The 24,375-nt window shown below is 38.4% G+C and overlaps 2 protein-coding genes across 2 annotated transcripts; one reads left to right on the top strand and one right to left on the bottom strand.

Annotated features, from left to right (window-relative positions):
• Nucleotides 1–7,766: 7,766 nt before the first annotated feature.
• Nucleotides 7,767–20,967, bottom strand: pamr1a (peptidase domain containing associated with muscle regeneration 1a). The gene is made up of 12 exons (XM_079866840.1): nt 20,867–20,967; nt 15,346–15,514; nt 14,225–14,401; nt 13,821–13,946; nt 13,594–13,708; nt 11,849–12,066; nt 11,349–11,540; nt 10,864–11,055; nt 10,182–10,248; nt 9,855–10,084; nt 9,177–9,553; nt 7,767–8,769 (listed from the first exon to the last, which is right to left on the bottom strand). Exons 2-12 carry the CDS (start codon nt 15,476–15,478, stop codon nt 8,215–8,217), a joined length of 2,382 nt encoding a protein of 793 aa, XP_079722966.1. The 5' UTR covers nt 15,479–15,514; nt 20,867–20,967; the 3' UTR covers nt 7,767–8,214.
• fjx1 (four-jointed box kinase 1) lies at nt 20,642–22,186 on the top strand. Its single transcript, XM_079866841.1, has one exon. The coding sequence runs from the start codon at nt 20,793–20,795 to the stop codon at nt 21,981–21,983; it is 1,191 nt and encodes a 396-aa protein (XP_079722967.1). The 5' UTR covers nt 20,642–20,792; the 3' UTR covers nt 21,984–22,186.
• Nucleotides 22,187–24,375: the final 2,189 nt, after the last annotated feature.

Genomic DNA, 24,375 nt, shown 5'->3' with positions numbered 1-24,375 from the left:
TACCAAACATGTTATAAGGAGTTCAAAAGCTGAACAAGTGCTTCAGGAACATATGGGTGTGTGCAGGTGTAGCTGACATTCTGGCTGCGTCCAAAAACTTAGGCAGCTGACTTGTTGCCTCACTGCCCTATCAGGCATTGAGGCAATGACTTTGCAGGCAGCATTTGTGCAGGAAAGTATCTTTCAATACTAATTTCGGACCGACTTCTGAGTTAGCATAACAGTTTAATGATCTACAGCAAAACAGAGCGAGCTTTGGCGATAAGCAGATATTTAATTAGTACAATAGAAACTTCTTGCTAGAAATAACATCAAAAGTGGAGAACGTTGGTCAAAAATGTACATTTACAGTTAAGAACATTACATTGATAGAGAAAAGACTCATATGATACTTTTAAATCACAGAACTAATTTAATTGTACTGATATAAGCACATTATCTGATGATTAACATGCTGAGGAACGGGCCTGTCTAACCAGAGCCCTTAGAATCATGCTAAGCTTACCCTGGCACCCCTGGATATGCAAATGTCAACATTTTTATGACACCACAGGACTATTTAAAAGAGTCGCAATGAAACAGAAGCCATGACAGATTGTTTCTTCCATATTGTGATGTGTATCTGAATGTAAATTATTATTGAAGAAGAAAAAAATGCAGGGTGGGGACTTGCGTTATATGTATCGGTTGTTGAAATGTAGGCAAATGAGCACAAGCTTGCAGTGGCAGGGTTTAACCAGATTAAATTATTGGAGAGTCTGAGAGAGAGAAGTACAACTATAATTGGAGATTTTTTGAGCATTGCCTATTGTTACGAACTGCTCGGAGACACGAAGGGAGAGATCCAAATGCAGCTTTATTTTAAGGGTTATCCAGAATCGTAATCCAAAAACAGGCAATGGTCGAAACACAGGTAAGCAGTCCAAACAAACAAATAAACAAACAAACAAAACAGGCAGGGACCAGAGGCAAGAGAGTAATCCAGGGAACAAGGCAAGATATCCAGAAAACCAAGAAACATGAAACCAGGGAAAATGCTCGGAAATGCAGACTAACAGTACAACACGACTTCGCGGTGAATGAAAGAATGAACATGGTATAAATAGACAGACTAACAGGATGAGACACAGGTGAATGCAATCAGTGAATGAGGTACAGGTGAATGTGATCAGTGATAAGTGATGAGTCCGGGCAGTGAGTTATGGGAAATGTAGTTTGTGAGTGAAACATGATAGTCTGGTGTGGAGTGCCCTCTAGAGGCTTTCAAGGGCACTCCTGCTGGTTATCATTACACCTATAGTGCCTTATGCACAAATTGTTCATTGTAAATGACTTTGTCATTCATTTAAAATATTTATTTTTGAGACCATACTTGTATTTATTTATTTCTGTGTCTTTCAGCTTAAACACATTTTTGTAGGATTTAATTAAAACCACTCCCACAACCTTCCACAATGCAATAGTTTCATATGTGATTATCAGTCAGAGTAAATAAATTCTGCAATGTTTGTCATTACTGAGAGGAAGGCTTTAACACTTTAACATACTTTTCACAATTCTTAGCAAATGCATTTAAAGACTATTTGCTAAGTATGAGTCAACTAAGTACATAAAAGTATGAAGCACACACTTTCAAAGGAGAAAAATACTTTTAAGTCGAATCTTTGGATGAAGCAGGATATCACTCTTACTGTTCCTAAGATTATCTTTAGAAAAAAAGATAAACAGACAAACCTAGAAACCATAGACATAAACATAGCTCTGCCTAGACTTGCCCAGCTTTATAACCCCCATTTCACTATTAACATCCATCAGATTCTGTGCATACATAACACTCTCTCTCACACACACACACACACACACACACACACACACACACACACACACACACACACACACACACACACACACACACACACACACACACACACACACACACACACACACACATATACACACACATACACACACACACACACACACACACACACACACACACACACACACACACACACACGTCTATATTACTAACAGGAGACTATCGCTCTACACTGGCCAAGACTAGTGTTTATGGTCATTTTGAAGAAACAAAAATGACATACAAAATTTTCTTTTAAGGTCTTTTTTCATAATATAACTTTAAAAATGCTTTTTTTTTATTTTTAAAAAAACATGCCAAGTGGGGACCTGCAACTCTGACCGATCTCTACCTATCGAACGGGGGACTCCCATAGCCTGCAATGGTGTGTGTGAACAGTGAAGTGAACTGGCAGTGAAGTCTGTCTTCATTTTGTAACTATATATATATATATGAAGATTTCAGATGCAAAAGCCTCTAAGTGCCATCTGAAAATTTCTTCTAGAATGGTCATTTTTATCAAGCTCGTATATTTAAGTTAAGTAATTTCACTTAAATGCCAATTAATAGGTAATTTTCATTGCCATTTAAGTGAAATTATTGAACTTAAATACACACACACACAGTTCCATTGCAGGCTATGGGAGTCAAGGTTTTTTTCATAAACGAAAAATGAAACTAAGACTAAAACTATTGGTCAAAAAACATTTGCGTAAACTGAAATAAAATAGAAATTTCACCAAAAATGAAAAACTAAAACTAAACGAAACTAACGACACTTACTTAAAAACTAACTGAAATAAAAATGAAATAATTGTATTCGTAATTAAGAAGCTCTCATCCTGTAGCCTACCGGACAATCACTTTTTTCCATTCCACTGCGTTACTTTATTTTTCAATGTATGACCGTTGTGCTCGAGTCTCCCGTCTTTTGCATCGTTTCGCGAATGACAAACATTCTAAAAACACAGCACAATCAAGTTAAAATAAGTTAAACTTTTAAAAGGCATGTCTCAAGACCTTGCACTTTTTTCCCATTCCACTGCCCGCGTCTTTTTTCCGTTTTTCAAAGCAAAACCGTTTTCTGTGTGAACCAGCCCTAAGAAGCAGAAATAGCCAATTAAATATTTATATCATGACTAGACTTTATGCAAATACAGCTGTACGTTAATTCCAGGTAAGATAACCATCTCATGTGAAACTAAACCACTTATATAGACTAGATACCACACTGAGCAGAAAACGGAAAAAACAAATAGCATGTCTAGCCCAGAAATAGACATAGGCTACATTTAGAAGTAGAAGTAGGCCTATACTAAATGTCTGGTCTGAATAGAACATTTGAATATGAGTATAACTATGAGTATATGATTTTAAACGATGCAATAGACAAAAAGCATAAATGTATCAATACAAGAATAATGTTTGAAAGGATTAATCATAGAAATAACCTTAAAGAATAATCATAATAATCATATGCATATTTTATCCCCTTTTCTTATGTTTAACAAGATTTAATTTTTAGAAACATGTAGAACATGTAGAAATACATGTTAATAAACCATTTATTAACACACTAAGTAACTATTACTATATAAAGTGTATGAATGTACATTGAAATAGTTTATTAATCATTTACTTACACTTTCTAAGTGATCTTATGAACCACTGACAACTCCTAAACAACTGGTTTGTAAATAATGCTATATTTCATTCAGAAATGATAAATTGATCATTAATAAAGTATGAAAATACAATTATTAAACACATTATAGATATGCTTTTAAAACAAGAATAAAGCATTTATAGCTGTATTTATAAACTGATTATTAATGTCTATTAATGCTTTATAAATGAATTAACTGTTTACTAATGCTTAACTAATGATTAATAGCGTGGAGTTATTATAAAGTGTTACTGAAAGGTCCTGAAGCAACCAGTTAAACAGCAGCTCTACAGTCTCAGAGCCTCTCTAGGACAGCAAGCCATTCAAACAATAGAGAAGTGTGAACGACGTGTGTTAATGGGCCATTGCAGTTCCTGCTCCAGCCTACAGGAGCGCTGCTGAGTATGGACTTAAACACACACACACACACATGTAGGTCCCAGGGGGGTAATCGAGCTCTCGAATAGCATACCACCCCCAGGGGCTGCCATTGGCTAACAAGCCATCACCTGCTGTTAGCATTCCATTGACTCCCATTCATTTTGGCGTCACTTTGACAGCAAATAACTTTACATCTGAGGCGTTTAAAGACTCCATTTGTCCATTGTTTATTTCTAAAGAAACACGACAATGTATAAAAGGCTCCATTACCTTGTATCTTACGTTATGGCCCCGTAGAAGCAGTTTTTGTAAAAGTAGGCTAACGATTGCGTCATAACCACGCAACTCTCTGGAAATTACCGTATAGACAGGAGGAGAAGCTCGCAGTCAATCGGGGGGACGTGGAGGCAAAAAGTCCGATAAAGTCAAGGGAGAAGCCCATAGAGAGTCATAAAGTTGCTCCTGCTCATGGACAGCTCCTACTCACGCTCTCTGTCTCTGCAAGATTCGGAAGGGAATGATTCAGATTTCTCTTGGCACAGCTACTAGAAGACAGACAGGTTGCTCATGTCACATCTATGTCGTCAAGCTCAGTTTGAGTCTGCGCAGTATGCTCAGCCATCAGGAAGTGAGTGCTTCTAATTTGCTTCACTTTTCTGTTGAAAACCAGTTTTTCCGTTGAAACCTAGGGGTCGCTGTGTCCAGTTTATATACTGTCTATGGTAGGTCCCCACTTGGTCAAAAATGTAAAAAAATTCACCAGAGCGGGTTTTAGCAGATTTTAACATGTTTTAAAGCATGACCAACAGGGGACTTGACAAATGTCCCCACTTGGCTTCCCCTGTTGGTGAGTGTGTTACGACACCAAGGTCCCCACTTAGATAGGTAGATGAGTACACACACACACACACACACACACACACACACACACATAAAAGCAGTCACATGCACAGGCATAAGGTCAGGATCCTACCCTGCAGGTTATCGGTAGTAACAGATTAACAAGCTTCTATGCTTTCTATTTTCAGATGCACAACATTACAGAAGAGTGTGGAAAACAGAGAACAACTCCCAGGGATACCCAGTATCATGATGCAACACTTTTGCATTGTACTCAAAATTATTGAATTGTTTAAGTCTATCTGAGACTGAAGTGAACCACACAGTGAAATATAGTGTGTTATTTACTGCCTGGCCAAAACAAAACAAAACAAAAAAAAAAAAGAAAAGAAAAAGAGCTGCTTGGATTTAAGTCTATGATCATTATTGCTGTGATTATTATGTTTCTAGCATGTTATATGTTTGGGAACAGTTCTTCTAACCCTAATTGATGGAGTGTGTAGCTTTTCATTTCTTAAACAACCATGTAGGAAGACATATCATGGCCATATTCCAGGATGGCAGTGTAAAGATTAATCAGGCTTAAATAGTGAAAGAATGGAGGGAATATGAAGAATCATTTTCACACATGAATTGGCACCTTTGAGTCCAGACCTTAAATTCCTTTAATTCCTTTAGTCTCATACCTTAAAGTCATTGGTATGTGCTGGAAACGAGTAGACTTTACAAAGTACTTGAAATTGTCAATACAAGATCTTGACAAAAATTGATGGACCACTTGATAGAAATAAATGTTGTGATGTTATTTCCATCAAGAGGTCCATACATTTTTGGTCAAGATCCTGTATTGACAATGCAAAAGTCAAACACTCTGTAAAGTCTACTCTTTACAGAGACTGTAAAGTCTACTCCAGCACTCCAGCTACGTTTATGCAAAATAGATTCAGCAAAATCTGTAAATGAGATCTTAACTATATGAAACAATAAAACAGTTATTTGATTTGGCTAATTATTTGCATATGACCATGGCAAAACTGTGTTATACATTAATGCAGACTGCTTGGTTCTTTCTATGGAGACATAGGCCCAGTATAACAGACAGGGCTCAGGACGAATCAAGGATTAAGGCCCTTGCACACTGAGTCTGAAATTCGCATCTGAAATTTTCGCACGTTAAAAAATAAATACGACCTCACGTTATGTCAATGACGCTTGCACACTGCCTCCGAAACTTTCGTCCGTCGAAAAAAAAAATTCGGATCAGGTTCGATTTTCTGCGTTTTTCGCATCCGTAGCAGGCATTTTGAATGGTGTTTTGACAATTTAGAGCCACCGAATCATGAATATTCACGAATACAAAAAAATGCATGCGAAAATTTCGGACTCAGTGTGCAAGGACCTTTAGGCCTTAGTTCAATTAAGGCATTTAAGTACCTTATATGAACATTACTGGTGTGCATCTTGAGATAAAACAATGACACTGACATATTTTAATATATGTCGGTGCAAGTTGCTTTCAGTTAAAATAGCTCAAACATGCATTTTAGTCTGGAATAGCCTTGTCTGTGAAACTGGGGGATAATGACCTAAACTTTGCATTATTTTAGAGAAACACAATCCTGACCTGTGATGACCTTTCAATTGTGTGCAGACCCTGGCCTAACATGAGAAACATTGGCAGGGGCTTCTCATGATCTCTGAGGACAGATGCTATCAAATCCATCGAACCAAATCAAACAATAAGTAGTGCATGAGAACAGGAGAGGCCTTCTCAGTGATATTTCAGGTTTAAAATCACTAAAAGCTCCATTTAATGACATAAAAAATGAAATGTCATTAAATGACATTAGCCTGTCTTGGCTACTATTGTAATGTATATTGTATCCTTGATGATGTTGTGATAGACGTAGTGTCGATCTAATGACACTAGGGGTTGCATATGGGAACCCCAAACACCTCTGATACTTCATAAAAGGCAATGGAATTTGCATGCAACTCCGATATATGGGTATAACATGAGGTGGCTTGCATCCACTCATTCCGTGCATTCATTTGTGCCGAGGAGCCGAGACAGTGTCCCGGGCATTTCAGCGGGTAATTCAGTTCTGTAACAAGAGGGACACTACGTCTCATTCCCTCCATCGGGGAACGGAGGTTACAATAGTAACCAAGATGTTTCCCATCCGTCACCGTCACTCACTTCACATAGTGTCGATGTAGTGACACTAGAGGTCCCTATGGAAAATTCCACACCTACTGTAGCTGAACCAGGTAACAAAGTCTGGCGATGCAGATGTCGGCAAGCTGCTGCGTGCCGGGTAACAAGTGCACTCGCTACATCGTAACCTTCTTAACGTCCCACGTAAGCCGAGTAGTCGCTTATACCACGCGGGGCAAAAAAAAAAAGTGTACCAAGAAAATATCCCCTACACCATTACACCACCACCAGCCTGAACCGTTGATCCAAGGCAGGATGGATCAATGCTTTCATGTTGTTTACGCCAAATTCTGACCCTACTATCTGAATGTCGCAGCAAAAAAATGAGACTCATCAGACCAGGCAACATTTTTCCAATCTTCTATTGTCCAATTTTGGTGAGTCGTGCAAATTGAAGCCTCAGTTTCCTATTCTTAGTTGACAGGATTGGCACCGGGTGTTGTCTTCTGCTGTAGCCCATCTGCTTCAAGGTTAGACATGTTGTGTGTTCAGAGATGCTCTTCTACATACCAGTTGTAAAAAGTGTTTATTTTAGTTACTGTTTGAAAGGTAGTGTACATATACTGTATATATAAAAAAACTAAGATTTTGATAGATTTGAGAAACCCCTATGTTTCATCATAATAGCATATATCATTAGTGTGGTTTTAGAAGGTTGCTGGTTTGATTCCTGTAAGGAATGAGCCATGAGCTAAAACCAGTGTGTCCTTAAGGAGGGAACTTAACCTCAGGTTGCCCCAGGGGGTTGTCACTGTAATCTTTGGATAAAACTATCTGCAAAAATGGCTAAAAACAGGCCACATTGTGTTCCTCAAATTTCATTTAATTAAAAACATTTTGAATAATAAATACAGAGTCCCAATTTAAGAAGACAAGGGCTGCACAAAAGACAAGTGTAAATACATGTATGTGTAAAAAATATGAGCAAAATAGGTTGTGAAACATCTTGAAGAGAGACCAAAAACAAGCTAAGGCCTGCAAACCCAGTGACTGAATTCACATGGAACGCATCCTCTTAATTTTACCATGCAAAAACATATCCTCACCCACACGCAAGGCCATAAACTAGTTGTGAAATTACAAGTGTCACACTTTCTCTCATCGATGAACATATGTGCAATATCATTTCTGCCAGAACAATTCACTGTCAAAGGAAAGAGAAAAGGGCAAATATATAATCTCCACTGTCTATGATCTAAAACATGGAAAATGCTATACAGACAATTTCTCTACAATATTTGATCTAGAGATTTATGCAATGTTCTTTTCAATCCAGTTCTTAAAGTTAGCTACCCGTGTGTATATGGTGTACATATCTGGATTACAATCCTGCAGATCATATCCGAAGCTCACTAACCCCAGCAGTTCCCAAGAACGATTAGAATCAGTGTGCTCCAGCCCTAAAGTGAGTTGGGAGTCAGCAGAAGGTGAAAGGATGATCCCTCCAGTTTCAGAAGGGCAGATCATAGATGGGCTGAGTGGATGTTGCCGTCCACATAGCATGTTGTCAGTCATACTTATCGGGACACCGTGTTTGCCATATTGTTTTTCGCACTTCACCACATCAGCTACATCTATCAGTCCGGTCCGGACCGACTCTGAGTCTGTGTGTGTCCTGTGTTGGCCTGACACGGGCCAACCAGTGAGGATGGCCTGCTTTGCAGTGATCTCGCCACCCTGCAGACGCGGCAGGCAAACAGGGGACACATACTCACTGATTCGAGCTTTGTCCACCAGCTTCAGAATGGCCACGTCGGAGTCAAAGACATGTGGATCGTAGTTTGGATGGATCAAGATATGAGCAATCTGTGTGGAAACAGATATGATGAAAGACTTGCACTGAAAGAGGCTGGTCGGTTTGAGAAGTAAATAATCCAACAGACTTCTTGGCAAAGCCTAATCATAGATTAGTTTTAATGCGTATATTTAGTCTGCAGTATCCTCTGTATGGCTTTGGGCTTTCCAAGAACTTTCAAAGACACAAAATATGGAAATACTGTTTGATTTATGGAAAGGTCTCATTCTATTAATGTCAGGAGTTATTTCGGCAATGTTACATGCAATTTATTTAAATGTAACTCACAAATAAGATAAACTAAATAGGGCATGTTTGAATTGCATTGGTACTGTAATATAGAGTATCTGAGGTTCTAGAGGAACTTCTGCAAGACATACAAGCATGACTGTTTTTAGTGTAGTCTGAAAGCTCTTACTTGTATGTGCTGTAGTCTCTTGTTCTCTCTGAGGTCGCTGAGGTAACGTTTCCCCATCACTACATTGAGATCATCTGCACTGAGAGCTTCAGTTCGTCCAGGCTCCACCACACAATGAGCAGCCACCACGACCCAGTGCTGGTTCACCAGAGCCCCGCTGCAGACAAGCTGCCATCTCTGGTCCTTCTTAACCCATTCTTCCTCCTCCCCCTCCCCTTCCCCTTCTTCTTCCTCATCTATGGCAAACGTGTCCCCCCGTCTTTTGGTCCTTGCCATAAGAGGACTGGCATTGTACAGATGGGTATATATGGCAGCATGCCATGGCCAGTGGATCTCTGTTAAATTTTGGGGACTGGCAGGTGGCAATTTACCACATACTAGAAGAGAAGGAGTGCCAGAGTGAGTTCTGGCACTAATTTCTAATCATATCAGATTATTAAGTGAATGCCAGCTTTGGTATAAAAAAATAAAAAAATAAAGATTAAATATACAAGTTTATTATTGCAATTATATATATATATATATATATTATGAAATATATTTAAAATGAGTGCTATTGAGTGCTGTACTGTCAGTGGTTCTGCGGTCATCTGTCAGGGTTATTAGTACATAGAAAATATTTGTAAATAGGAAATCTGGTTCCAAAACATGCTGTAAATGTGTTAGTGCTTCCCCCACCTGGTGAACAGGAGAAATGACGACCACTCCACTTGCCAGTCTTTAGGCATGTGCGGCGTGCACTACCAGAGGGCTTGTAAAGCGCTGAAACACACTCATATTCTATGCTGGTATACACATGATGGAAAGTTGATGGCAAATCTCTGAAAACAGGAAAAACTTTCCCCAGCAAGTCTGCGTCAGTCCCTCCCTGACTGGATGCAGAGTACAGCTTGTGGACTGGACTTTTTCTGCCATTAAAAGGGATAAAATGAGGATCCAGAAGTCTTTAAAACAACTTTACGAGTTTAATATCACATTGTCACAAAGGAATGAAAAAAAGTCTACCTGGAAGGAGGTTGGTATTTTAAAACCTTCTGTCGCACAAGTTTTGAAACTTTAGGTGCTCTACAGGCTGTAAAACAGTTTAGGTGTTCAAGTTCACAGAGTGAACAAAAGATATTGATTAGACTTTATTGTAATGTGTCCCTGTTACAGTGTAATTATACATGTAAAGTGCCCCTATTATGCTATTTTTAAAGGCCCCCTGAAATCAAAATTTAAGTTTTTTAGCTTTTAGTATAAATATGTTAGCCTTAAGGTTATGAATAACCTGGTGTGTTCCAAAATAATATAAGCATATAAGATATGAGCATTCAAATCTTAGTTTATCACTGGATCATGATTTTTATGACATCACCACGGACTTAAGCTTCTCATCATATCTTCTGTCCAATCAAATGTTCTCTAGAATCGAAAGCGTCCCACCCCTATGCTATAAATACCTGGCCACTGTATTAAAATGGAATATTCGGCACTTTAAGTACTGAGTAATATTAATTAACTACATCTACTTACTATAGGGTTAGGGTATAGGATTAGCGTTTGGTTTAGGGTTAGTTGCATGTAATTATGCATAATTTATAGTTATTACTGTAGTAAATACATGTAACATGTTTGGCCAGGACACATTAAAAATAAAGTGTAAGATATTTTATAATTGATTTGAAACTCGAAGAAGATACGGTACCTCTGACACAGAGGGGCTGACTGCCGCTCCAGGTCCCGTTCTTCTGGCATGTTCTTTTCGAGTCCCCACTGAGAATGTACGTATTATTGCAGAAATATTCCACATATTTTATTCTGCCATCAGAGCCTGAAACTTCTGCTGAGTATCCATTGTGCACATCTGGTGGAGTGGGGCATTCTTTTATGATCACTTCTGTAAATAAAAAATGGCAGTAGAACTCTGAAGTCACTGAAATTTGCAAAGATCCGGCAGCCTTTTTTCTACTAATTAAAATATATTTATTTATATATTAATATATATTTTTCATACATTTTAAAATGCTGAAAGATCTCAATAAGACATTCTGACGTTCTATGATCTCAAGTTCAGAGAAGCACGACTCCCAGGCACACGGGCACACCTGACTATGATGGTAAGCAGCTTTGTCATTCTCAAAGGGTGTAATACCAAAAGCAGTTGTCATAACTACATAAGAGTCAGCGTACCCTTTATGCACACAGGAGCACTTCCACTCCAAGTGCCATTGGGAAGACATGCCCGCTGAGATGCACCCTTGAGCTTGTACGGTTTATAGCAAAGGTACTGAACCGAGCTGAGGATGTCACCTTCCTTGTACCGCAGGAAGAGATCTCCGTGTGCAGGCTTCTGGGGGGTTGCACAGAGAGGTGGTGTTTGCCCTTGTGAAAAGCAATAAAATGTTATGATGCAATATGTAAGCATTAAAAATTAAACAGATTTTTTTTGCTGAGATGACTTTTAAAGTAAACTCTCTACCATGAAGCCTACTCAGCAAAAACAATAAAAAGTCTCAACAAGGTCTTTAAAATTAGAGAAAACATTTAATATGCATGCATATGCCTGCATTTAGGAAATTAGCTGTATGGTTCAGGATCTGATAACCAAATTATTATAAATGAATGAACTGCAAATAAAATATGCTCAAATAAAAACGAACAAGTTAATAAAGTGTACAGTTATTTTGTACCTGATACTTCTTGGAATGTGGCAAAAAATCCATCATAGTTATTGTAGCCATCTGACACAAAAAGAATATGCAGAGAGTTTCCAGAGCTTCTGATTGGTGAAGGGCTATCATCCCCACAGTATCTGCCAATCACAGGTGACTTCAGACTGTCCCCATCTCGCACCTCTACATAGTCATATCGACAACTATGGTCAGATTCCAGGCTAATCATTGAGAACCTGCATTGAAAAAACATACTGTATATATTTGCAATATAATAGTTTCTTCAAACTAATTCAATTGGGAAATGTTTAAACTGCAATTTATGATAACACTTTATTTTGATGGTCAATGTTGAACATTCTGTTCACTATAAGTAACTTTGCAACTACATGTCAACTAACTCTCATTAGAGTATTAGTAGACTGTCTGCTTAATATCTGATAACACTTTGTTATGATGCTCCCCAACAGACATTCCACTAAGTAACTTCGCAACTACATGTCAACTTTAACCCAACCCAGTCTACTACAGTTTTTCTCAGTCGCTTTGGTGCATTTCTCACATCACTATTTACATTTGCACAACAGTTAGTTCAACCTCCACAACATTTAGTCATTTGTGCACATCATAGTAGCAGTTTCTCATTCCTTCCAACAAATTGCAAATGCTTTTGGACATGCATCAATTGCTTTCATACAACTCTCTGCTGTTTTAGAACATTATCATTTGCTTATGTCATGTCAGTCAAAATTAACTATACTTGTGAATGCTGAATAGTCATTCCATATAAAACTAATAGTCCTCATTTCATTGCTTGAGTCATTACATACAAAAATGTTGAACTAGTTGTCAAAATCTGTCATTTAAAACAACAACAACAACAACAAAAAAATCCTGAAAAAGTCTCCTAAATTGAACAATTTGCAATTGAGCAAGAGATGATATTCGCTGGGATGTAGATGAAATTATGTGACCAGACAGAGAGGAACGTCTGGATGTGCATGAATGATTACAGTCCTATGTATGTTGAATGTTCAGTTCCAATACAGTATATAGGCCTACTGCAATATTGTTTACAGTTGTGCACAGCTCTACCCAAAGGGAGTTTATGTTTGTTGTAAAGAATGGTGTATTTTTTCTTTTGCACAATGCTGTGAACAAATTAGAATTGCAAAGAGCATATGCAGTAAAAATGTGAAACATACATATTCAGTGTCTTGTACTCAGTTACCTCACTAAATAATGTGTAACTTTACTGTATTTTTCAAAATAGTATTTAGTGCTGTATTGAGCATTTTCAGGTAGTGTCATCTGACTTTTTTGCATTGGAAAACATTTACAGAGTAAACTGTCATAATGAAAACATGACTAAGCCATTTGACTATCTTGTTCATAAACGATGGTGTCAGGACTTTTCATTTTGATGACACTGACACATTCATTGACATAAATACTTGCTTTTGAGGAATGAGCTATCCATTTTGAGCAAGTGACACGCTTTTGCAGGTTATCAACTAGGTTTTGCAGTTTGTACTAATTGTTTTGAGAACTGCATTAACTGTTGTGCAAATGTAAATAGTGATGTGAGAAATGCACCAAAGCGACTGAGAAAAACTGTAATACTCTAATAACACTCTAATGAGAGTTAGTAGACATGTAGGTGCAACGTTACTTAAAGTCAACAGAATGTGTTAAAGGAACCATCAAAATAAAGTGAAACCCAATTTATTATTCATCAGCTTTGTAGCATTTATAGTAGCTACCTGAGTTCCATCGTTGCTCCTCTGTCAACTTGTAGTGTCCATTCACATTTGGCATTGATTGGATAACTCTCTAAAGTCACATGACCCTGGGGTCTCTGTATAACTTCTCCACATGCTAAAGTTGGCGAATAGAGTGAGTGTCTAAATTTATTGACATATTTGTGACATAATATAAAGCAATTGAGTTAAACTTAATGATAGATTCTGGAAAGAACCGAAAGACTCACTGAGACAGTCTCCACCAGACCATCCTTGACGGCATGCTGTGCAGTACCTGCCGATGATGTAGAAATTATCCTTGGCCTGCCAGGTGCCATTGTTGCAAGTCTTGCAGTTGTCAAAAATGTTGCAACCTTAGATAGATAGACAGATAGACAGATAGATAGATAAGATAGATAGATAGATAGACAGATAGATAGATAGATAAGATAGATAGATAGATAGATAGATAGATAGATAGATAGATAGATAGATAGATAGATAGATAGATAGATAGATAGATAGATAGATAGATAGATAGATAGATAGATAGATAGATAGATAGATAGATAGATAGATAGATAGATAGAACTGCTCGAGTTGAAAAAATACACTTGCAGGTTATGTAAAGTTGGAGTTGTGTTCGTCTTACCCTGGTGTAGGATGCAGGGGTCACACTCATCCAGAACATTTCGACAGCAGGGTACAGCGTAGCCCACTTTTGTTCCCTGAGATGGGCACTTACATGCAATCTGCTCGTACTCACAGCAGGTACGACACATGGCGTTCCACTGTGGGCCGGGACACTTATCCTCCTGCGACCTAAAAACTAATTCAAGCAGACAAGAAGTCAGAAACAGAATGTCTTGCCTACTTTTCTAGAATTCACGTTGCTGACTTTACGTGAATGGTGCCTTCTTCAAATGAAGTGTTCTCTGTGATAAGTTTCATTTGGCATGTTAGAGGAAAAATAAGTCACCAATTCAGTCAGGGAAAAGTCATTATTCTTAACAATCAGTCAACAAAAGCAGATGTGAAGGTTTGTGAGGGAATATTGTGCCAGACAAAAAATGTAAAAGTTTATGATGCTGCGTAGACAGCCAAACTATCTTTAAGTTCTCAACGGTGTCTCCGAGTCATGCTTCTGTCATAGATCTGACTACCAGTCTTGTAATTATAGTCTGTGATATTTCAACACCCATCAAGGGTTTTGCTGTGACCATAATTAAGATGAGCAACTGTGATAACTGTGCAACAGTGCCAAAATTATAACCTACTCTTGCAAGATTCCTGTCTGTGTCTTGCTGTCTTTGAGTTTACATAGTCATTTCCTGGTGGATTTATCTCATGTCTGTTTTTCTCATTTGTGTGAAAATGTCCAAAGAGATTTATGCATGTTAAGCACATGCATTCAGGTCTACTAAACTTAACTTAATTAAAGCTCTATATATTTTAAACAATGCGGATAAAGAATATCTCAAATTTGCAAGCAACACAAGGACAACTTGTCATGAATATTTAAACAGATTCAGATATGAAAAAAAGTCAACTGGGACTTAAGGAACGCTTCTCTGATCTTTAAAGCACTCTTTAACTGAAAGTAACCTGCAGATTAACATTAAGTGCTGTTATAAGGACTAAACATGCTGTCATATACACATACTTTCCATTGGCTGTGGTATTTAAATTGCACAGCGCATTGCAATAACAGTGTTTGTGTCAGAGAAGCACATTCATCAAAAGTAAATGTTACAGTCCTTGCAAAACTCTTACCATTTGGCCAAGATGCCCCAGTGCTTAAAAGCTGAAGAAGATAAAGAAGGATAGGGAGCGAAGAGAGGTGTCCACACTTAGGGGACATCCATATCCCTGCGCTCACAGCCAGCTGGCCTGTGGGAAAGAGCATTCTTCTGCCAAGACTTCTGTTGTGTCAAATGAGCTCCTGCAACATGAGGCCAGTGATTAGAACCCCCTCAGTCTCTCTGTCTTTCCTCTCCCTCTCTCTCTCAGACAGTTGCTATAGCCTCTTTCTGTTATACTATTCTCTCAGTCTCTCCTTCAATTTACAGTCTGTTACAGTTTCACTGCTCAACTGTTACTGTGACGTAAGAAGTTTGATACAGAGCAAGGGGAAACCTTTAACCCATTATCCTACCAATGTCATGTTTGTCTATTTGTTAGACACAGTTACTAAGTTACTTCTAAATATTCCTCTCAAAACTGATCTGGAAAAAAAAAAATTGTTGTAGCAGCTTGGAAAAAAGCATTGGAATTTCAACTGGAAATGTAGTTGCTAGAGGAGTCTTCAATTATTTAGGTAATAATTTATGTACTGACTAAGCCCTGTTGAAAAAAAAGTTAAATGTACATCTATATATGTGCAAGGAACATGTCCTGATTATAAAGGCGTCATTTCACTGGTCAAGCAAATGACTGACTCTGAGAACCATTCTTTCCTTTGTTTGTTTGTCTCTCTCTCTCTCTCTCTCTCTCTCTCTCTCTCTCTCTCTCTCTCTCTCTCTCTCTCTCTCTCTCTCTCACACACACACACACACACATACACACTAACCCCTCCCCATCTGTTTCTCCATTTGGAGTATTTATTTTCTAAGACTTAGTTTCAGCCTTCTGCTGCAGATTTTACTTTTGATATAAGAAAATGTTTTTTTTTTTTTTTTTTTTTTTTTTTTTAAGGTTGATTCCAAAGATACAGATGTGAGTGATTGTGTTTGGTAGAACGGTTGAGCAGGACAAACTAAAGAGGAAAACATTTCCCCAGTTTGTTTTGAGCTCCCATGGAAACCGAGTTTCCATGTTGTTAACCGTTCCCAAATACACTCATTCTGTCCGAATGAAGAAAACCCCCAACCCCCCTGCTCGAATGACTGTGATGATTAACATGTGTCACAAGACACACAGCACAAACACATTATAAAAAATAAAAAAAACAGTTTTTAAATTATCCTACTTGTAAACAACAGTTGATCTCACCTATTTATAATTAGAAAAGTATTCTAAAATGATCTCAGATCTCACTGTCCATGTTTTTTTGTTTTTTTTTATCACTGCCAGTTTCCACTCTCGCTATACCATACAGTGTCAATTCTTACAAATAAAACCCTCCTAAAATCCTTTTCATTCTCCAAACAGTAAAATCCATACTCAAATCCAGCTTAGCATGTTTTATGATTGTGTGCATATTGAAAACAAATTCTAAGATGTTATAATGTCCTCAGAATGTCATATTGAAGTAGCGTCAGATCTGGTAACAATGAAATTGTTCAACAGCACACAAGTACCATATGCATACAATAAATTTCAAACTCACTAAAAGTATCTATATAATCTTGTTTTGTTATGTTTTTTGAGGGTTTGTCATAGAAATTTTACATGCAACCCAAACATTTAATTTGTTTCATCTGTGGCAACTATATACAAGCAAAATTCCACAGAAAGGACAGAGTATAAAACATATTTTCAAACAAATATTTTCTTCCGAACTAAAATATTTTAGGAATCTTGTTGGTAGTTTTAAAGTAATATTTGAACGATTGATTTGATTATCACAAACTTCTTATTTTTGTTCAGGGACAATCCATCAATATCTAAGCAAAATTGGATTATATCCTTGTGCAACTGTATAACTTATGATATGTAGACTGTAATCACTTATTGAAAACCAAAACTTGCCTGTGGATGTTTTGAGTTAGAGTCAACTACTAAATAAGAAACATTTAAGAACTGTTTCTGATGATGGTGTGTTCTATTTAGCATCTCTTGCTCCAGGGCAGTCTAAAGGGGAAAAGGGCCTCTTTCTAAAATATTCATGGACATTCTGGACAAAGTTCTCTAAGATGTGCATTTCCAATGAGAAAGAACATTGAGGGAACACTTTGGTGCTTTGCCACTTTGGCACACACTCTGTGCAGCTCTGCAAAATTTAGTCACTATATTTTAGTGCTGCTCCTTTTTTTTTATACCACCTGTTCTTATTTACATCCACAAAGTAAAGGATTAATGGACCATAAAACCCATTTGAATAGCGTAGAATGGAATATGGAGTGAACTGTCTACATACTGTAGTAGTTTTAATGTATGACAAATCGTTTGTGATGTCCCTCATTCGTAAGCAACTTTCGATAAAAGCATCTGCTAAATAAATAAATGTACACGTTAAATAAATAAATGTACAAGTATAGTTTTTCTGATTAATAGCCAAAATCACCTAAAGCTTCTGCCTCTTATTATTTGCTTTGTTAAATCACAATTATAATACCTGTCTAAGTGATTATTATGGTCCTGCTGGTTATGTTTGAGAATTATCATGTGATCAAGCAGCCTGGAGCAGACAAACAGTCTAACAAATATTTTATTAAGGTTTATTGTCCTGAGTTCTTGTCAGTCAGGGCTTTCTTCTGTCCATTGTTTTCTTCTGTAGTCTAGCTTCAAAAGTGGACATTCCAGAGAGGCTTCACTGATCTCAATGAAATCCTGCAGTGCCTCAAAACCAACAATCCTCATTCTACTGGACCAGTCTGATGCCTTTCAAGCTGATGACACACAACTCAAATCGGTTCTCAAAGACCAGCTCACTGTCTCTGAACCAATATCCTTTCAGACAAATTGGCCAGGATGACCTGTAAAAGACAGACCCCCTTGTCAACGCTGCCAGCCAATACAACACAACATCTCCGTACAGATACGCAGGCTTGATTGGTTCTCATTGGCGGTGTAGATTTGATATCTTGAGGGCATAAACCAAAGCAACAGGGTTTTACAGAATAATTGTGTTTTGTGTATTCGCTGAACAAATATGTTCTTAACATTTACAGTAACAGTTCTGTGATTTTGATTTGGTCTGGCTATGTTTTACTATACCAACATCCCATTCTAGACCAACACACTATCACAACATATCCTAGTCTTCCCAGCAGGTGCAAAGCTCCAACATCAGTGTGCACGCTTTCATCTGAAGAGTGACAGAATGGTGGCAGGGGGAAGATTTAGGCACAACACCTGCAGCTTTTCATGCTCCATGCCAGACATTTTGAGAACATGAGCTGACCAGCTGTATGTCTGGCAGTGCATTCAAGTAACAAGTCAAAACATAATGTTTTGCTATTACCACATCAAACCAGTTTTAAAGACACCAGCATTGGTCTTTAAATGCTAGAAATATCTTTGTTCAATAATTTGTGTTATTTAAAGGTGCATTCAGTAAGTTTTTACATTCAGCTGGCTCTTACTTGTGCCAATACTACCAATGTTCTTGAATTTTATACTGACACCTACTGGAATGGATGCATGAAGTTTGTTTACTGCTGCCTCTTCACAACCTTAAGATTTTATCTTTTGTTACTTTTCAATATACAACACATCTATGTAATTATCATTCTTGGAGTCAATCTCAGCCATTTTGAACATGTTGTTAGTGTGTGCTGGTACATGACTGCCTGTCGCAATCCTCTGGTTTGTGTGAGTTCTCTCATTGCTGTGGCTGAGTTGGATGCATTTTGCAGTGTGGCAACTGTGACCATCATGTGTTTATGCTTGGCGCTTGATGTTCCGACATTTATTCCCAATCTGTGGTGTGAGAGCTGCAGATTGTCTCATGACTCTAGCAGGGAATGCTTGTTTGGACATTTTATGTTTCCTTTTAAACTCACTGTGTTTGGACTGACTGGTGGATCGCACACATACTGATCCATACCATCACTCTGGACTAATCTGTTGACTCAGACTCAGTAGTAATGTTGTGGCTGTTGTATGTACACTACACTATATACGTTTGTTGTTACATTATCTGATTTTTTTCACTGTAAAAAACAGAAAAGGTACTGGTAATTTTCTGCCAGGACATTATCCATGTTTATGGGCATTTTCTTTAACTCTACAACACAACGCAATGTATATTTCAATATAAGAAGTAAAACACCTGTAAAAAATAAATATGGAAAACTCCTTCATATTAACACGTGTTGTGCACATGGTGACCTATTTTACGGACTTTTATAGAGTGTTGGTTTGTTTGTAGTGAATTACATTATTCACTACAGTCTTGCTTTCTGCTTACTGATCTCTATATAACCACCTTATTTTGCAATGTGGATGTAAGCTATTTTTTTGTGAATGTGCAAGACTTCCATTAGCAGCTATATGGTAGCTACCTAGATGCAAGGTAACTAGAAGAATAACTAATTTGCCCTACAAAACAGTGTGTTTATGATTACGATTAATTAAAATAATATGATAACAAATACCAGTTTGCAATATCAAGCAGCATAACAGACTGTTTTTGTACAGATAAAATTCCTTGAAGTGGATGACACCGGAAGCCTCGCACAACATTCAAGTTACAAATGACTCCACCCACTTTTACATTAAAGATGGATAGATTATATCTAATAGCCTGTAGATCAGTGTTTCCGCCATGTTTCAAAATTATATGACAAACTTGTGTATCATATAGAATTCCAAGTTGCCTACAACGACTTTGCTTGGTCATTCATGTGCTTGCAACTCTTAATTAAGATATTTCCAGCTTCACTTGAAGGGCACATAACTTTTTAAACTACATGTCACTGGTCATGTTAAGTCAATTTGGTGGTAGGCCTACATTTGAGGGCTGCAACACAATTCATGTAAAATAAAAAAAGCCTATTTTGATGGGTTATGACGTGAATCTTAAGCTTAAATGTGAGTGTACATCTGCATCATTCAAATAATATTTCTGAAAAGTGCTGTTCATTTCTTTAAATGTGTAAACTTTTGAATTAGCAAAAATCACTGAGTGCACCTTTAAGTAACAACCCGCCAACTAATCACGCCATGTAACGGATATGTCGCTAGAGACCTCTCAGTCTGAAGCGTTTACTCCCTGTGTAAACAAATACTGCAGCTAATGTTGAAAGACAAGTCTGCAAATATATCAAATCCGAATAGTTGCCTGTGCATTCACCAGAAAAGTTTAAACATTCTCGTCTAACATTCCATTTTCGTCATTCTCATCCCCCCCAGAGAAATATGAAACGACATTTTGTCAAGTCTCATTATCTGGTCACATGGTTCGCGTCCATGCGATTGTAGCTGTACTGAACCCAGAAAGAGTTTGGAAGGAGAGACAGGGAACACCGCACGGGAGATGAGAATTCATGATGATTATATTTCAACCTTAGGAGACTCATGTTAGAAGATGTCAAGGTAAAGCGAAATGGACTAAAATGCGTTTTGAAATCATGAAAACCGGCAAGGTGAAATTATGCGCGTCACTTTGTATGTGGCTTGTAATAGTTACCTGGATAGGAAATGTTAAGTTGCATTTTTGGTCCGTTTTTGTCCAACAAGCCACTGAGCGAGGCTCTGGCGTCGTGCTCTCTTTTGCAAACGAGAAGGTGAATGTTTCTAAAAGACACGCGCCATGGAACGCAGGGTTGCGCAACGGTAAAAGTTTTCATATGCGCTCCCAGTTGGATAACGTGGTCGAGCACCGGGTCTTCTGGAGCGCTTGGCTGGAAGGTCTCTCCACTCGTGTTTTTGACGTGGAGCACGAGAGGAAGTGGAGAGATCAGGTTCGGGACGCTCGGGTGGTTGTGCTGGAAGCGGGCTGCGGCAGACCAACAAACCGTCTCGCGACCTTCGCCGACGGCACGAGAGCATGCGTGCGATACGGCATCGACGCGGATCAAGTGCTGGGCGAAACCCTCTCTTATTATCTGGCTGAACTGCTTGGGATTTCCAACCTTCCGCCCTTGGCGCTTTCCAAACTGAACCTGTCGAGTGAGCAGTGGGCAAGTGTGCGGGAAAATATCGAGGCGTTAGAATGGTCGCCAAATGCCATTGTGTCTCTCACCGAGTTCATCCCAAATGTCACTGGAGTGTTTATTCCATTACCTTTACGAAAACAGCAAGGGGGAGGTCTGCAACTCTCTGCCGAGACTATATCGAACATGACTCTTACATATCTGGTTGAATTAATGCAGTGGAGTGATCTAATCTTATTTGATTATTTAACAGCCAACTTTGATCGAATTGTCAGTCACATTTTCAGTCTCCAATGGGACGCGCGCGTAATGGAGAGGACCACTAATAACCTTCTCAAAACAATCAGTGGACATTTGCTTTTTATTGATAACGAAGCTGGGCTTATTCACGGATACAGAGTGCTTGACCTATGGGAACGATATCACACACTACTGCTAAGTTCGTCGTGTATATTTCGGAGAAGTACAGTCCGGCGTATATCTGAGATGAAGCGCTCTGGAAACAGCGCAAAGCTGCTGTGTGAACTGTACCGCGCGAGGGAACCGTTGGCGCGCGAGCTGGGCTCTCTGTCTGAAGAGCACGCGCTTACATTGCAGAACAGGATTGATGTTGTTTACAAACATATTAAGCAGTGCACAGAAATCATGTAGACATTTGGGAGCTCATCTCAAGTAGTTTACACATTGTTGCTGTCTGTACTGTTAACTTCATCATACATCATGTCATTCCACTGTACTGTTTTGTAGATTTAATGAATAACGTGACAGAATTGGAGTATTAGGCTATTGTTGTTTAGTCTATGGGCTGATACATTCTCCCTCTCCTACTGAAAAAAAAAAAAAAAACAGACAAACATCTTAAACCAGTTTAAGCTAGTGTGTTGGTTTCCAAGGCTGCTCTTTTGGTTGGTTTTAGGAGGATTTGGAGCATTTTTCAGCTGATAAGACTGGGAGACCAGCTTTCAAAAACACTGAACACCAGTTTGGCCAGGCAAAGCTGGTTTTAGATGTTTCTTCTTCTTCTTCTTCTTCTTCTTCTTCTTCTTCTTCTTCTTCTTCTTCTTCTTCTTCTTCTTCTTCTTCATGAGGGTCCATTTTGTAAGATTAATAATAATAAAAAGATGAATCTTAGTTGCAGTCAAAAAAGTAATCAAATAATTATTTTCTCTTCATTTTCCTTTTAGCCTGTGTGATATGTTAGCTGTGAGCTCTTGATTGGGTTTTGATGATTAGGGGAAACTGGGGAAGTGTATGGCAATATTTTTTTGGCACTGTCTTAAATTAGCATGTGTCCTGTACATTGGGGGGAAAAAAACTTTCCCTAAATTGTGTAAATTAATGTCAGACAAATCACATTAGTCTGGTGAGTTGCAACACAAAGAAAGTGCACACAATTTAAAATGTTCAATCCATTTTATTTCTTTTAGTGAACAAATTGTGTTCCCTTTTCGAGGGAAATCAATGCTGTGTCCCCAACGTCTCGTTCCCTTCTCATGGAACCATGGTTACAGTCGTAACCTAGACGTTTTTCATTAATGTCAGTCTTCGCTTCGTCTTGTGTGCAGAATTTGTAGGTCCATTAGAAGTAAATTTCAGTGTTATATCCCCATCTGGTCAGCCAGACAGAATGATTTATGACTGTCCACTCCTGCTTATGAGTGCTGGGACAGTAATGTTATTCTACTATTTGATTGATCTGCAGGATTGATGTGCTTTATGAACCCCTCCCTGCAAAACAATAACATGCATTCTTTTCCTAGTTTAGAATGATACTTAATTTAGTTTATTTGCCCACATTTTTATTGGCAGAATAGCATCAGCAAAAAAATAAATAAATACATAAAAATATTTCCTCCCTGCGTCTAATAATTTTATTCATATATTTTTAAATCTGTCAACTGTGTTCAGTTTCATCCCATGAATCAGATGTGACAGAGGCAGGGTGAACTGTCACTAAATATTAAAGTAAAATCTTAAGAGCACACTTTCATGAGAGCATGACTTGGGATTCTCGTCAAAAGGTGCAACAATTCTTATTTAAATGACAAGAAATAGCATTTTGTGGGAATTGAGAGAGGAGTTTGAATGAAACAAAGATGGTATCTGACAGTACAGGGGGCTCCATTCCTCCATTTCCCCATAGACTCAGTCCTTTCATGGCTGTGTTGTGTTGAGAGGGATTCGGTTTCAAAGGCATTTGCAGCTTTCATCAACATCATGCATAGCCTCTTTAGGCTATTTTATCTTGACTGCTTTGGGATCAGGAACACTAACAACAAAGTCAGCCTTTTAAATACTTTTTTGTGCCACATATCTTTTAAATATATCATGTTGGTATGACTTGGAGTCATATACTGTAGCTTATATACAGTAGGAGGAACACAGAAGTGGTTAAAGGCACACTATGCAAGATTTGTACCTTAATATAACAGCTTCGAATTCATTTCGATGGTAAACAAACTCGTAGTAGGGCAAATCATCCCGATAGCAAAGTGGCGGGGCGGGGCGGGGCGGGGCGGGGCGGGGCGGGGCGGGGCGGGGCGGGGGTGGATGGACGCCGTTGGCAAAACCAGCAATGAAGGTTTAAGAGGTGGCGCCCTGACAAATCTCGCGAGAATCACGACTTGCTTTACGGCACAACGTCACATACATCAACAACATATGAAGTAGCCACTATGGAAGACACTAGCACGCATTTCAGACGTGAATCATGGCAGAGTCGACGAAGAAAACGAAGAAAGCAAGGAAAAGAAAACGACAGCTCTGCGTGAGTGGTATTTACGACAGTAACGTTAAATACAAGTACTCCACAGCAACTCTAGGGGTCGCTGTTTGAGAAAAACGGAAACTGCATAGTGTGCCTTTAAGTGAAGGTCAGAAATTAACTAGGGAATGTTTAGCCACCTGTCCAATCAGTCAGTTTCCATGTCAAACACACATCACTACCTCAGCTAAATATGTTTATTCTTAGAGTTTACAGATCATAAACTATATATCAGTAAGTCTACTATACTTACTGGGTTTGATTCCCAGGGAAAGCAAG

Source organism: Squalius cephalus (assembly GCF_949319135.1).
Source record: "Squalius cephalus genome assembly, chromosome: 3".
NCBI lineage: Eukaryota > Metazoa > Chordata > Actinopteri > Cypriniformes > Leuciscidae > Squalius > Squalius cephalus.
This window is presented reverse-complemented; position numbering and strand designations above follow the sequence as displayed.